This window comes from Thamnophis sirtalis, unplaced genomic scaffold, assembly GCF_051295495.1.
Source record: "Thamnophis sirtalis isolate CommonGarterSnake01/CBP01778 unplaced genomic scaffold, rThaSir2_p1.2 scaffold_15, whole genome shotgun sequence".
NCBI lineage: Eukaryota > Metazoa > Chordata > Lepidosauria > Squamata > Natricidae > Thamnophis > Thamnophis sirtalis.
The window spans coordinates 37,250,694-37,264,715 of record NW_028261395.1 but is presented as its reverse complement, the minus strand read 5'-3'; the positions used below and the strand labels follow the sequence as shown (position 1 = coordinate 37,264,715).

The window sequence follows — 14,022 nt, the reverse complement described above, 5'->3', positions numbered from 1 at the left end:
CTTTGGAGAATATCTTGATCTCCCCCCACTCTCTCTGTGGGAGCCCCTCAAATATTGGAAGGCTGCTCTCCTGTCTCCCCTGGCGCTTCTCTTCACTAGACTAGCCAGGCCCAGTTCCTGCAACCGTTCATCGTATGTTTTAGCCTCCAGTCCCCTCATCATCTTTCTTGCTCTATTCAAGATGCTTTTAAAGCATTATCTTTTTCTCTCCACCTCCTAAAACTGACAGGAGGCAGAAGAGCTGAAAGACAGAGAAGGAGGAGGAGGAGGAGGCGGAGGAGGAGGAGAAATGAGGCCGACTTATAAGCAAGCCCATGCTTCCTCCTCTTGAGGGACGGACTGAGTTAAATTCTGCCTTAAGATGCTGCGGAAACTTTGTGGCAGCAGCAAATTCTAAACAGCTTCTCCCTGAGCAGGAAGGTTCATTCATGCTTCTGTTTTTGCTCTGAAAAACCTAATTTTTAACTCCTTTCCACCTCCACTGCTCCAGTCTACAGGAGTTTTGTGATATTTTGCCTCCGTTTCTGGATCTTGGGGACAATTTCATGGTTTTTCCTCCTGCTGCTGGTTTTTTTTTTTTTACACTGACAAGGTTGGTGGCGGAGAGATAACAAGTTACTCCCAGTTGACTGAAAGTCTGAACCTCTCTGCAAATTCAGCACGGGAAAGTTAAGTTTTTCTTGAGGTTCCGATGCTAATTGTCTCGCTTCTTCCACCCTTTCTGGTTTTTCTTTTCATCCTGGGATGCTCTCGCAAACGTAACTTTTAGAAGATTCTATTAGACATGGATTTAACCTGGATTTCAGCTGCTTCTCCTGCGGACTTGGTTGGATAAACCTCTTTTAATCTTTGGGTGCTTGCAAGAGAACATTTTTTTTCTTTCCACGGATCAAACCCCTGTTCCAGAGGGTGAGTCAATTTTTAAAATCCTTTCCCAAACAACCCATCCGCCTTCAGGTTTACAAACTGTTTGGTGGCATTTCACTGAGTCTAACTCGGGCACAATTCATGCTAAATCCGACTTATAAAAGGATATGTCGGGGGAAAGGGGTTGATTTTTTTTCTTCGCTGATAATCTAATCAGGTGTTTCTTTTTCCCCTGAATCCTTAAGATGTTGGGGAAAAGGTTTGATTTTTTTTCTTCGCTGATAATCTAATAAGGTGTTTCTTTTTTCTTTCCCCCCCACCCTTGAATCCTTAAGATGTCATTGATTTGATCTTGGGCTGGGTACAGTTTGGGGTCTGGAGTAAATGCTTCAACCTGTTTTGTGGATGTAGCTGCCTGTTTCATGTCATGGCTTAACAGGTCCAGGAACACAGCTCATGTCACACCCGAGCATTATGCAGTTCATACACTCGCCGACCAGTTTCCAAACTTTTAAAAGGAAACAAATGTGAAATTCCACATCATTTGCCCAAAGAAAGATGCGGCCAGCTCTTCTTGCCTTTCAAAAAATTCATCACTTACCATTTATGTTTCGGAGGGAATTCTACACAATCACGATCTGTTTTGTCTCTGGGGGGGGAAAAAAAAACGGGTCGGAAGTTTGATGGGCAACCTCTTTGCTGTAAACATTTACACACCTTGTTTTTCTCCTTGGAAGGTGGGTGTGTTTATTTGGGGTGTCAATCACGGGAACAAAGTTGCCTTCGGAGATTCACCTAGAAAAAGTCAGGCCAAGAACAGGACACACCTGAATGGATCGAGACCCAAAGAAATAACGTAACTTTTTCCTTTCAGCTATTAAATGTACCAGCAATCCCAAAAGATTGTTTGTGTGTGGGGGGGTCGCTAACAATTTCAAAATTATTTCTCCCTGTGCCAGGTAGCAAAAGGTCAAAGATGCTAGTCCATAAGAGAATAATAATTCTTCTTCACCCTCCCTTTTCAAGGGGTTGTTGTGTGAAAGGGGGGGCAGACCTGCGTCTCTTCACCACTTATCAAGACCAGATATTTTTAAAATTGCTCCCCCACACACTTCCCCCCCCTCTTATCCTCCCCTGTGATGGATGGGTTGAAAGAGGAGAAATCTAACAAATAAATCAGTTGCAGATGAGAAACGTGCTGGCTTTGCAGCCATTAAAATATTTCCATCTGTCTTTCCTCAATCGTTTCTCTGCTCAACAACAAAAAGAGGGGGAAAATATCCGTGAAAAATCCCAGGCAGCGAATGTTTTAAGGAACATCTTCTAATCTTTTTTCTTTCTCTTTCTTTCTCTCTCTCTCCCTCCCTTACCGCTGACTCAGAATGAAAAAAAAGGAGGCTCTGAAATGTATTAATTTGGGCCTGACTTTGAATACCGGAGGGAAAAAGCATTGTCTTTCAACAACCAGAAGACAAACTGTCTTCTTACTGTTAAAAAACAATAAAGTTAAAACACAGTGTGTGGTTACCCAAAGGGACATTAAAAAAAAAAAGCACCCTATTATTACCTCTGTTTAAAATAACATTAACTTGGGCTGCTTTAGAGGTTAAAAACTCCGTATTGTTTTAAGGGGATTCTAAACAGTTTGACCACCAAATCTGCTTTATTAGAGATTTTACACCATTCATATAACTTCTCCCTAAAAATTTTGTGCAACAGCGAGAATTTGGATTAAATAAGGCTCAGTCCCAGAACAGCTTCAATTAGGGGTTTCCCCCCCCCCCTTAAATTTGAGAAAAACACCAGTTGGACCAACCAAGCAAACGAAGCTACCCATGAGGTCAGTTTGAAAAATAATAATGAATATGGGAAACCCCTGTTTAAAATCATTCCGTGGTTTGAAATCAATCGAATGGCACGTATCCCATTTTACTTTGTTCCTCCAGCATTGGGTGGTTGGATTGTTTATGGGAGGTAGACTGCCCCTGGATAGGAAGGCTCTACTTTGTTTTCCTCCTCCTGTGTCTGGCTTTGTAAAGGGGCAAATAAAAACCCCTTTAAATTAAAAGTAGTAAGACACTCGAAAGGGAAAGCAGGAATTATTTCAAGGGACAACAGAAGCTATTAAGCAGATTCTTAATACTTGGAGAGAGAGGGGGGAAGGGGCTTCTAAAAAGTCTGTGTGTCGTCCCCCCTCCCCATCACTACATTCTCATTCACAAGAAGTTCTCCCCCCCCCCTCTGATTTCTTTCATCACCCCGATTTTTTTTTCTGAAGTTGCAAACACTTTTTGCTTTCCCACTAAAACGGAATTCTGGTTTCTCTCTTTATGATTTGGGCTTTTCAATCCGAAAACGTGCCCTATCTTGTCTGCTCCTGAGAAGTCAAACCGGATCAGGCCAAGTTAGGACTTGGAGACGAAACCGGGTGGGAATATCCGATGCTCCCTGCTCCACTCCCAGGATCCGGGGATAGGAAAACTGGAGGCGAAAGATGGTTACCTGAATTCCTTCCATCCACTGGTCTCCCCAAAGGGAACTTATGGAGTGGCCTACTGGCTCAATCGCTTTCTCTTTTGAAGCTAACCTTGATTGCTACTCCCTTGTGATCCTGGTTTTCTGGAGAAAAGAGACCGCTTTCTCCAGAAGTAGCCATGATTGCAAGGGGGGGTCACCCTTGCACGATGGTGTTTCTGAGGGGCTTAAACTTTTCTGGATGCACAAACCCAAGTTAGAAGCGAGCAAAACACATTTTTCTAAGTTCGCCTCCCGATCTCTGAGCATCATTGTGGTTTTCACCACCAGCAGACCTAAAATCGAACCTCCCTGCGTGTCAGCAGTTTAGAAATAGTTTCAGGCACGCTCTTGCAGTAAAACTTTGCAATTCCATGGACAGGTTAAAAGTGACATTTTATTCCCATGTGGTTTTGGGCTCCTTTGCTCCTTTTAGGATGGAGAAAGGGTTATCTTTGCATTTTGGTGGCTTTTTAAAATACAGTTAGGATTTAATTCTGGTTCTTTTTTTTTTTAATTGTCTTGGCGTGATGAGATGAGCCCTTTAAGACAGAGCATACATACCAGAAATAAATAAATACTAAAAAGAACATAAATTAATGCTGCCTCCTCGTCACCTACAACCGAAGGAATTGGATATGCGCTCTCTCTGCTTCCTTCTTTTTACCTGCATACTTTTATTTATTTTTGCTTGTAATAATGCAGCTTTTAAGTTGCGTCCTGCAATGTCCCTATTACTAGGGGGTGGGGAATCATTAATTTGGGGATAAAAAGAATTTTACTATTTTCGAAGTTCATCTGTTGCAAAGATGGGAGATTTGTGTGTGGTTTTATCTGTCCGCTAAGCAGAGATGATCTTGCTTTTAAATTTATAACTTGTTTATACATTTTCTTTATAAATCTTTAAATTTATTCTTCTTTGAATGTCTCTTTAGCTTGGTTTTCTTGAAATAAAGGCTGCACCATTCTCTTTTCAACAGTTTAGCCAGATCCCACCTGCTGTCTTTTTCTAATAAAAGAGAAAAAAATTTCTCCTGTTCAAAAATTATAATTTTAGCACTCAGCTGGGCGATTTAACTGGAAATGTGTGTGTCTGTGAGCGTTTTTAAAAAAGCCAAGGATTGGGAAAGAGCAAAATATGATAGCCCGTTTTTTTTTAAAAAGTCCTGTTTCTTTCTGATGGCATCCGAGATCATCTTCCTTAGCCCAATGCCCAAACAAGATAATTCCACCTTCAAATTGCGAGATGGAAAGCAATTTGAACTCTCGATGCTAACAGCATTTTTGCAAAGGTGCAGGTATTTTTCTTCAGCATTACCTAGAGAAAGAGAGACGGAGGGGTTCTCTAGATTCGTACACTTAAGAAGATGTGTGCAAAGTCATTAACAAGTGATATGTCGGCGGGTGAATCATTCTTATTTCCCACCGAGTTACAAATGGCTGCACATTTTTGTCTCCTTCCCAAAGCGAAGCAAAATGCTTCTCGCCACGAAATTTTTCTGCGCTGCTTTTTGGCTTCGCTGCTGGCACCTTTCATCTTTGCCCTAATTTCGTTTCGCTTGGCAGGCGGCCCTCGCCCTCACCCTAAGGAGGAGGATCGACCTTGCTCAACTCCTAAAGCAGAATTAACATCTTTCCCAAATGATCAGGAAGAAGCTAGGAAGGACTGAGCAATAAATTAAAAAGATGCAAATATGCTGAATGGGTTGTGGAGGGGGGTGGTGGACTCCAGGCTGATGTATTGATTCCACCGTAATTGCAGCATGCACACCTCACAGAATGTCATTATCCAAAGGACGACTTTAGACATATGTGTGCGAACCGGTATCTCTACCTGCTTATCATCTTCTGTGAGGACATCTGGATTTCCTGAAATCACACTGATTCCGTCAGCCAGTGCAGACGAATAGCTGTCCAACCTCTTCTTTAAAACTTCCAGTGTTGGGGCATTCACAACTTCTGGAGGCAAGTAGTTCCACTGATTAATTGTTCTAACTGTCAGGAAATTCCTCCTTAGTTCTAAGTTGCTTCTCTCCTTGATTAGTTTCCACCCATTGTTTCTCATCTTGCCTTTTGGTGCTTTGGAGAATAGCTTGACTCCCTCTTCTCTGTGGCAACCCTTGAGATATTGGAAGGCTGCTATCATGTCTCCCCTAGTCCTTCTTTTTATTAAACTAGACATACTCAATTGCAGCAACCATTCTTTATGTGTTTTAGCCTCCAGTCCCCCCTAATTGTCTTGGTTGCTCTTCTCTGCACTCTTTCTAGAGTGTCAACATCTTTTTTACATCATGGCGACCAACACTGGATGCCGTATTCCAAGTGTGGCCTTACCAGGGCCTTATAAAGTGGCATCAACACTTCACGTAATCTTGATTCTTTCCCTCTGTTGATGCAGCCTAGAACTGTGTTGGCTCTTTTGGCAGCTGCTGCACACAGCTGGCTCATATTTAAATAGTTGTCCACTAGGACTCCAAGATCCTTCTCATAGTTACTACTTTTGAGCAAGGTACCACCTATACTGTACCTGTGCATTTCGTTTTTCTTGCTTACATGCAGAACCTTACTTTTTTCACCATTTATCTAGTCCTCTTCCAGAGATGCTTCCTGCAAATCCCTATTCTAACTCCAAATCTTTGCCCATTTCCTTGTGATCCACCATTCAAACCAGATTTCCCCCTTCCCAGATCAGTCCAATAAGGATCAGCTCGATTTTACAGTTCCACCCCCAATCCAGAAGAGCCTTTCCTTTTATCAAAATGCATCAGCTTTCACAGGCAGCATTATAAATTGCCAACTCAGCTAGGTTATCTGAAATAATTTGGAATTCCTTCTCTGGATGAACATCAATTGCTGGGTTTAGTCTGTTTCTGGATCCCGTTTGGCTCCACATCCAGGAATGACAGGTTACTTATCAGCTTGTTTTGGAGAATGTTTATCCTACTTTATTTTTGTTAACGCAAGTAAAGTTATCCTTGTTTTAACTTCGGTGGCTGTGATTCAGCGGCACATTCCTTGCTACCTTCGGCTACTCAACTCTAGTCTCCAAAAGGAGATATACTTAACAACAGCCATGTAGAGGAAAATATGAAAATATGTATACCATCTTATTGCCTTAAATCAGCCACCTCATTCTGTGGGTGATCATCCCAGCCAAATAACAAGGACTCAAACAATCATGCTTAAGGCTTTTTTTTTTTTCAAACATTTTTGGAGTACTGTGATTAAGGGAAAATTGCTCATCATGGAAATAATGTCAAATAATAGCAGGGGTTGGTGAAACGTTTTGGAAATATTTTGTAATATGTAGATAACATCTTTGGCTTAGAAGCCCAAATTCTCTCTCATGGTTAGGGCAGCCCTGGATCGGTTACCAACTTCCCAGAGGGAAGAAATGTTTTTGAGATGAAACATTGAGAGCACAGTGGAAAAATGTTCACGGACCCAGAACAAGTTGCTAAAGGAAAGGCCGTGGCCAAGTTTTTTCCGTGGACAAGTCACCACCAGGAAATCTCAACCATGTAGTTTGGGAAGCCAAACTTCACAGAATAATCTAACCCTAACCTATATTTTTGGGACACGGTGGCTCAGTGGCTAAGACACGCTGAGCTTGTTGATCAGAAAGGTTGGCAGTTCGGTGGTTCGAATCCCTAGCGCCACGTAACGGAGGGAGCTCCCGTGACTTGTCCCAGCTTCTGCCAACCTAGCAGTTCGAAAGCACGTAAAAAATGCAAGTAGAAAAATAGGAACCACCTTTGGTGGGAAGGGAACAAACATTCCGTGCACCTTCGGCATTTAGTCATGCCAGCCACATGACCACGGAGACTGGCTCTTCGGCATTGAAATAGAGATGAGCACCGCCCCCTAGAGTCGGGAACAACTAGCACATATGTGGGATGGGAACCTTTACTTTTAACTTATTTTGTTTACACTACTTCAGGAGGTGCATTTTACCTTTTTACCTTTTAACCTATATTTTTGGCAAGAAAACAATATGGATATTTCCAGGAAGACAACACAGAATATGTAGTTTTTGCTTTTTTCCCCTTTATCTTTATTTTTTTTAAAGTAAACTTTGCCAAAAAAAATATATATCCATACTAGATTTATCAATTTGCCTTTCCTTACAGTGACCCCTGCTGACCATATGCTAAATTGCAGTCTTTTTCCCCCCAGCTTAGCTATGTAAGGATTTTGAATTATAGTGTAAAATTCTGTTTCAATCACACCTCTGCTCTTCTAAATCCTTTCTTGAAATGATTTGTTGTGGTTTCCTTATAAAATTCTACCTGCCTTCATGAAAATCTGCCTAACACCCTTCCATTTTTTAAAAATTAAGTAGTCTATTGCTTTATTTTTTTAAAAAAATGCCATTTTCTGCGTATTGCCTCTATTATATTTATACTACTTCAGGAGGTGGATTTTTATTCCTAGATAAACTGCTTAAAAAAGAGTTTGATTTATGCAAATGTCTTCAGGTACAGAAATACAAACTCACTGTGGACTGCAATCTTCTTCTTTTTTTTTTAACAATTCCAATTCTTGACAAGAGAAGAATCTCTCTTTAGAAATATGGAAGGGTTTTGAAAAATAAATAGTCTTGAGGTTTGGTGGTTTTTTTTTTAATACAGATAGTCCTCGACTTACAACAGTTACATTTAGTGACCATTCAAAGTTACAACAGACCCCCCCCAAAACGGACATAGGAACATTCTTCACACTTACCGTGGTCACGTGATCAAAATCGGGATGTTCAGCAACTGACTTGTATTGATCCTGGGGTCTCGCGATCCCCTTTTGCGACGGGGAAGCCAGATTCATTCAACAGCCTTTATTACTATCTTCATAAACGCAGCGGTTCACTTAACACCTGCGGCAAGAAAGGTCGTTAAATGGGGCACAACTCACTTAGCAACCGTCTCGCTTAGCCACAAAAATGTTGGGCTCGATTGTGGGCCGTTAAGCCCTACAGGTGTATAGCCTGGAAATTTTGAGGCAGGAACTGGCAGAGAGCGAGACAGAGGATTGGGGGGGGTGGGTTGTTTTCCAACCATTTAAAAAATGCATTTGGACCCCTGTCTAGATTTCCGCTGGTGGCAGCCACGATGCTAAGACTTCTGCTGAGTGCGTTCCTCCCCTGCCTGAGCTTATCTGCCCCGTCTCATATTAACAAACTCGCCCTGTTTCCGGACAAGAACGCCTGGTGTGAGGCTAAGAACATCACCCAAATTATCGGACACCATGGATGCAATTCTAAATCCATCCAAAACAGGTATGGTCCTAACTCAGCCTAATTATTCCGCTGTCTCTTTTAAGGTCGGGTGGTCAGACGTTGCTCTCTTTGCGTTGTTAGGGACCCACAATTGTGGGTTTTAGCAACAGCGAGACAACAATGAAGCGGGCACAGCACGACATGCATTTTCTGCGTCGCATGGAAAAAATGCCGCTTCCTCCCTTCCTGTCCTCACCACTTTCTATAGAGCAGAGCTGTCAAGCATGTGGCCCATGGCAGGATGTGTCACGCGCTGGCCATGCCCACGCCCGGTTTAGCAAAAGGGGGGGAATCCCATGATGCCGCCGTGATGACACAGGTTTGACACCCCTGCTATAGAGGGACGATTGAGAGCATACTGTCGTATTGTATTAGTCTGGTTTGGAAACATCCCTGCTTCAGATTGGAAGGCAGTGCAGAGAGTGGTGAGGACAGCAGAAAAGATCATTTCTTCAATTCACTCCTTCCTATCCAGGACATGGCACATAAGCAATGCTTGAGCAGGGTCCCACAGGATTGCCTGGGATGCTACAACATCCTCTCCACAACCTGTTTTCCTTGCTGTCTTCTGGGAGGGGGGGCTTTCGTGGTACCCGAAGCAGAGCATCCAGAATCGGTCACAGTTTTGTTCCATACAGTATCAACCTTGTAAACTCTCTCAAGTTTCCTTTTTCCACTATGTATGTGTGTGTTTTTTATATATGTATGTATGTGTGTGTGTGTGTATATGTGTGTGTGTGTTTGTGTGTGTGCACGCGCGCGTACATACATATACACATATGTATGTACATGTATATATTCATACATGTGTGTGTATGTGTGTGTGCATAGGTGTGTATGTGTGTCTGTTATATGTGTGTATACATATGTATGTATTTGTTTTCGTAGATTTTCACGGGTGTAGGTATGCTGATCTTGTTGTATTCGGGTCGTTTCCCATGTAAGATTGAGATTGTCTTGGCAATGTTTTGGCGAGGTCCCACTCACCATCTTCAGGCTGGTGTTTTCGGCTTCGTGCTTGTGCAAGTAAGGCGTGATCGGAGCTGTCATCTTTCTATAAATCTTGGTGGGTAGGTGTGGAGTGCTGGCTTTGTTGCTGTAAGTGGGTTGATTGGCTGTGTAGTTGCATCCTGATTGATAGATGGAGTTGATATTTGTAGATTGGTCGACTGTTTCGTATCATCCTGTGTGGCTGAGGTGCTGGCTGTGTGTCCGTTGTTCTTTTGTGCTTAACGACCTGGGAGGTGGGTGGGGTTCGTTTGTTGACTAGGGCTGGTTTCCAGATGTCTGGTAGGTGGGAGGTATCATCACATTTATTCATGTTGTGGGGGTGTTTCTCTATTTCAATGGCTTCCATAATTATTCTCTTGTGGAAGCCATTGAAATAAACAAATAATCTTTTAAATATTAGTAAGCCATTCAGATATAGATTAAGGGAGTTGGAAGGGAGGGAAAGAGCAGGAGCTCTTCCTTCTGTGCCCTGCCAAAGCTTCCCCTCCAAATGCCCCCCCCTTGTGGGCATCAGGCAGACCCAGGACACTGAGTCCCACCAAAATATATCCCTAATTCCTTCTTCCTCCTCCTCTCCCCAGAGCCTGCATGGGCCAGTGCTTCAGCTACAGCGTCCCCAACACTTTGCCGCAGTCGACGGAGTCCCTGGTGCACTGCGACTCCTGCATGCCCTCGAACATCAAGTGGGATGTTGTGAGTCTCTGCATTTTGCCCTGGGATAAGGGGTGCGGATTATTGGGGTGTGGCGGCTCAGTGGCTAAAGACCCTGAGCTTGTCGATCAGAAAGGCCGGCCATTCGGCGGTTCGAATCCCGGAGTGAGCTCCCATCACTTGTCCCAGCTTCTGCCAACCTAGCAGTTGGAAAGCACGTAAAAAATGCAAGTAGAAAAATAGGAACCACCTTTGGTGGGAAGGTAACAGCATTCTGTGCACCTTCGGGAGTTGAGACATGCCGGCCACATGACCACAGAGATGTCTTCGGGCAGCGCTGGCTCTTCGGCTTTCCCTAGAGATGAGCACCTCCCCCTAGAGTCGGGAACCACTAGCACATATGTGCGAAAGGAACCTTTATCTAAGGATGCGGATTGCACAAAGGGCGCGTGGGCACCGTGCCCATTTGCAATACACAGTCCTCTTTATGGATGTACAGAGGGAGGGTGGCCGAATTTGTGCTAAGGGGGCGTAGCAAAATCCAAGCTAGGGTTGCCCAAGGAGAAGCAAAAAAACAATTAGAATTTTGCAGTGGAGAATCTGGTGCTTTTAAAGTCAGGTTTGGGGCACTTCCTAGGATTCCCAAAGTCCGGGATCCTTGAGGCTGCTGCACATCTCCTCATCCTGCCTCTTCTCTTTCCCAGGTCTCGCTGGACTGCCCCCAAAACGGATACATGTCCAAGGTGGAAAAACTGGTGGAAAAAATCTTGCACTGCAGCTGCCAGGCGTGTGCGATGGTCCATCCCTCCTCGAACATCGAAGAGCTTCCCCATCAAGAAGCCTCCAACCCTTCCGCCTTCAGGCACCTCTTCGAAGGCGAGGCCGCCAAGCCCCAGCCCCCCTCCCAAAATGACTGACCTTTCACCGGGAGCTCCCACCTCCTCCATTTTTCTCCCCGCTTCTCACTCTCTCCCTCTCTTTTTCTTTCCTCTCTCAAACCTCCATCCTGTTCTGATGTGGAGAAAAAGGGAAAACGAGGCGCAGAATTCGGGGAGCCCTTTTGCCATCCGGGAGAGAACAGGAAGCTGGGCTTGGGGGCGGGGGAGGCGACAACATCTGGATTTGGGATCGGAAGGATGAAGGCTCACTGGAGAACCAGAACCCCTTTTCCTGCCAAGATGGAGTCACCGTTGTGAGCTTGCAAAGGGAGCAGTTTTTTTAATTCCCTGGTGGAGATTCTGTCGGTTCCAGATTTAGGGATGATGAAGTGGAAGGTTGCCGACAGGAAGAAAGGGCATCCTCCTTCCCTTTGCTCTGAGATCCTTGCTCAAAATCGGGCTGAAAGAAACATGGATTTTCTTGCTGTGTCCCTTGGGGTGCCCCCTAGGACCATGGGAAGGGACTTTCCCCCTATATGTATATAGATATAGATGTATACCAGACTGAGGAGAACCTTGTTCAGCAGTATTATGAGAACAGAGTGCACCCTTGTTTAAACTTTCTTCTCTGTGGTAGCTGGGCTGAGATGATGAAGAAGAAGGGCCGTGAATAAGAAACCACTGTAACCCCAGTTTAAATCCTAGGACAGTCTTACTTCTGAAGCTTTCTTCATGGCCTCTGCTAGCATGGAACATCTTGAATGTATGTTTTGAAAGGCAATCTCCAAGCCAGATTTGTGGTCCTCAGGGGTCGTGGGCCTCAGTTTCTATCACACCAGCCAGGAAGGCTCTGGGATGGGAGTTGTAGTCCAGAATTTATGGAGGACGCTATCCAAGTCATCTACCCATGCTTTTGGCCTTGATCTCTTGGTGCCCAGATAATGTCTCCCCTTTTTCTCACTCGAGGAGGTTGTCACAACTCCCATCCGCCAGCATGCAGGACACGATCCGTACAGCGCACACAGAACCTACTCGAGAAAGTGTGTTCAGACAACTCTCCTCTCCACCTGCAGCGCGATCTCTTGAGAACGGCCCTCTCTCTGCCATGAACCCAGTCGCGTTTGTTGGAAAGAGGAGGAGAAAATGGGGGCGGGGGGTTCTTTCCTTTGCAGATGGGGTTTTGATCCTCCTTGATCTGATGCTGAAGCTGACACCGTTTGGAGTTGCAGCCCCCACATTTTCCCACATGATCACCAGCTCCAACACTGGAAGTGTTTAAGAGTGTTGGGTAACCATTTGTCTGAAGTTGTGATGGGTTTCCTGCCTAAGCAGGGGTTGGACTAGAAGACCTCCAAGGTCCCTTCCAACTCTGTTCTATTCTTTAGGGGGAGAGGGCTGTGGGGTAAGGGTCACCCTTTTTTCTTTGAAGAAACTGTTGCAGTAGGTTGTTGCTTGGATCAACTAAAAACCAGCCGTGTTTTAGAAGCCAATGGTTCCTATGTAAAGGTTCCGCTTGTACATATGTGCTAGTCATTTCTGACTCTAGGGGGCGGTACTCATCTCCGTTTCCAAGCCGAAGAGCCAGCACTGTCAGAAGACGTCTCTGTGGTCATGTGGCTGGCATGACTCAACGTCGAAGGTGCCCGGAACGCTGTTATCTTCCCACCAAAGGTGGTCCCTATTTTTCCCCTTGCATTTTTTTACATGCGTTCGAACTGCTAGGCTGGCAGAAACTGGAACAAGGAATGGGAGCTCACTCCGTTACACAGCACTAGGGACTCGAACCGCTGAACTGCCGACCTTTCTGATCGACAAGCTCAGGGTCTTAGCCACTGAGCCACCGCGTCCCTGTAGCAATGGTCCCTGTAGCAGGTTTATTAATGCCTGCCCGTCCTCTGTGTTTACTTTCTATCTCTTGTGGTTCCAGTTTGGACTTTACTTCCAAGTAGCACTTTAACAAGCCAACAAAGGCATGGAGAACATCTGGGACTTTTGGAAAACAAGGGGGAAGGAAGGAAAGGGAGGATTTCGTTTGGAACCAAATGAACCAAACCAGAATTGAAACATTAAATCCTTCTTCTGCAGCAGTCCTTTGGGCATTCCTTCCAAAACAAATCTAGGATCTGTGTTATGTCCAAAAAGGTTTTCATATTTCTCTCACAGCGTTTCTGTCTTCGGTCTTGACCACGGAGCTCACACGGGGCCTTGCACAAACCGGCCCCATTTCCCGCTCTTGAACCAAGGGGAAGGCCTCCGAGGCGGTAAAATGCACATTCATTCATTCATGCACACCCACTCTGTATTTTTTTTAAACCTATGTATCTATTTTCCACTGCCACCATCACCTTAAATAAATTAGAGTGTGAACTTTTACAGTTTTCCTCAACTTTCTTGTTCGGGGGGCTTCCACCCGGGGTGATGCAAATCTTCCGCAATTCAAAAGCTTTTCAGTTTTACTACAGGGGGCAAGAACAATGTGTGGGTCCCTTCAATTGCATCAGAACCAGAGTTAGTATTCAGCCAGTTCTGAAAGGTTCTGGAGAACCAGTAGTGGAAATTTTGGGTAGTTCAGAGAACCGGCTGACAGGCTGGCCACGCCCCTGCTGCCTCCCAACTGATCTTCTTTTGTTGCCCTGAACAGGAGAACGGAGCTGCAAACCAGGATAGTGGGGTGGGGAAGGAATGGGGATTTTGCAGTATCCTTCCCCTGCCATGCCCACAAAGCCACGCCACGGCCAGATAACCGACAGTAAAAAAAAAAATTGAATCCCACCACTGACCAGGTCTCTAAAATGTGGGTGCTGCAACAGGGAATTTCCACCTAAACAC

The 14,022-nt window shown here is 44.7% G+C and overlaps 1 protein-coding gene across 1 annotated transcript; it reads left to right on the top strand.

Annotated features, from left to right (window-relative positions):
- The first annotated feature begins 324 nt into the window (after positions 1 to 324).
- NBL1 (NBL1, DAN family BMP antagonist) lies at positions 325 to 13,564 on the top strand. Its single transcript, XM_014063526.2, has 4 exons — positions 325 to 909; positions 8,465 to 8,653; positions 10,246 to 10,357; positions 11,020 to 13,564. The coding sequence occupies exons 2-4, from the start codon at positions 8,487 to 8,489 to the stop codon at positions 11,230 to 11,232; spliced, it is 492 nt and encodes a 163-aa protein (XP_013919001.1). The 5' UTR covers positions 325 to 909; positions 8,465 to 8,486; the 3' UTR covers positions 11,233 to 13,564.
- The last annotated feature ends 458 nt before the right edge of the window (positions 13,565 to 14,022 follow it).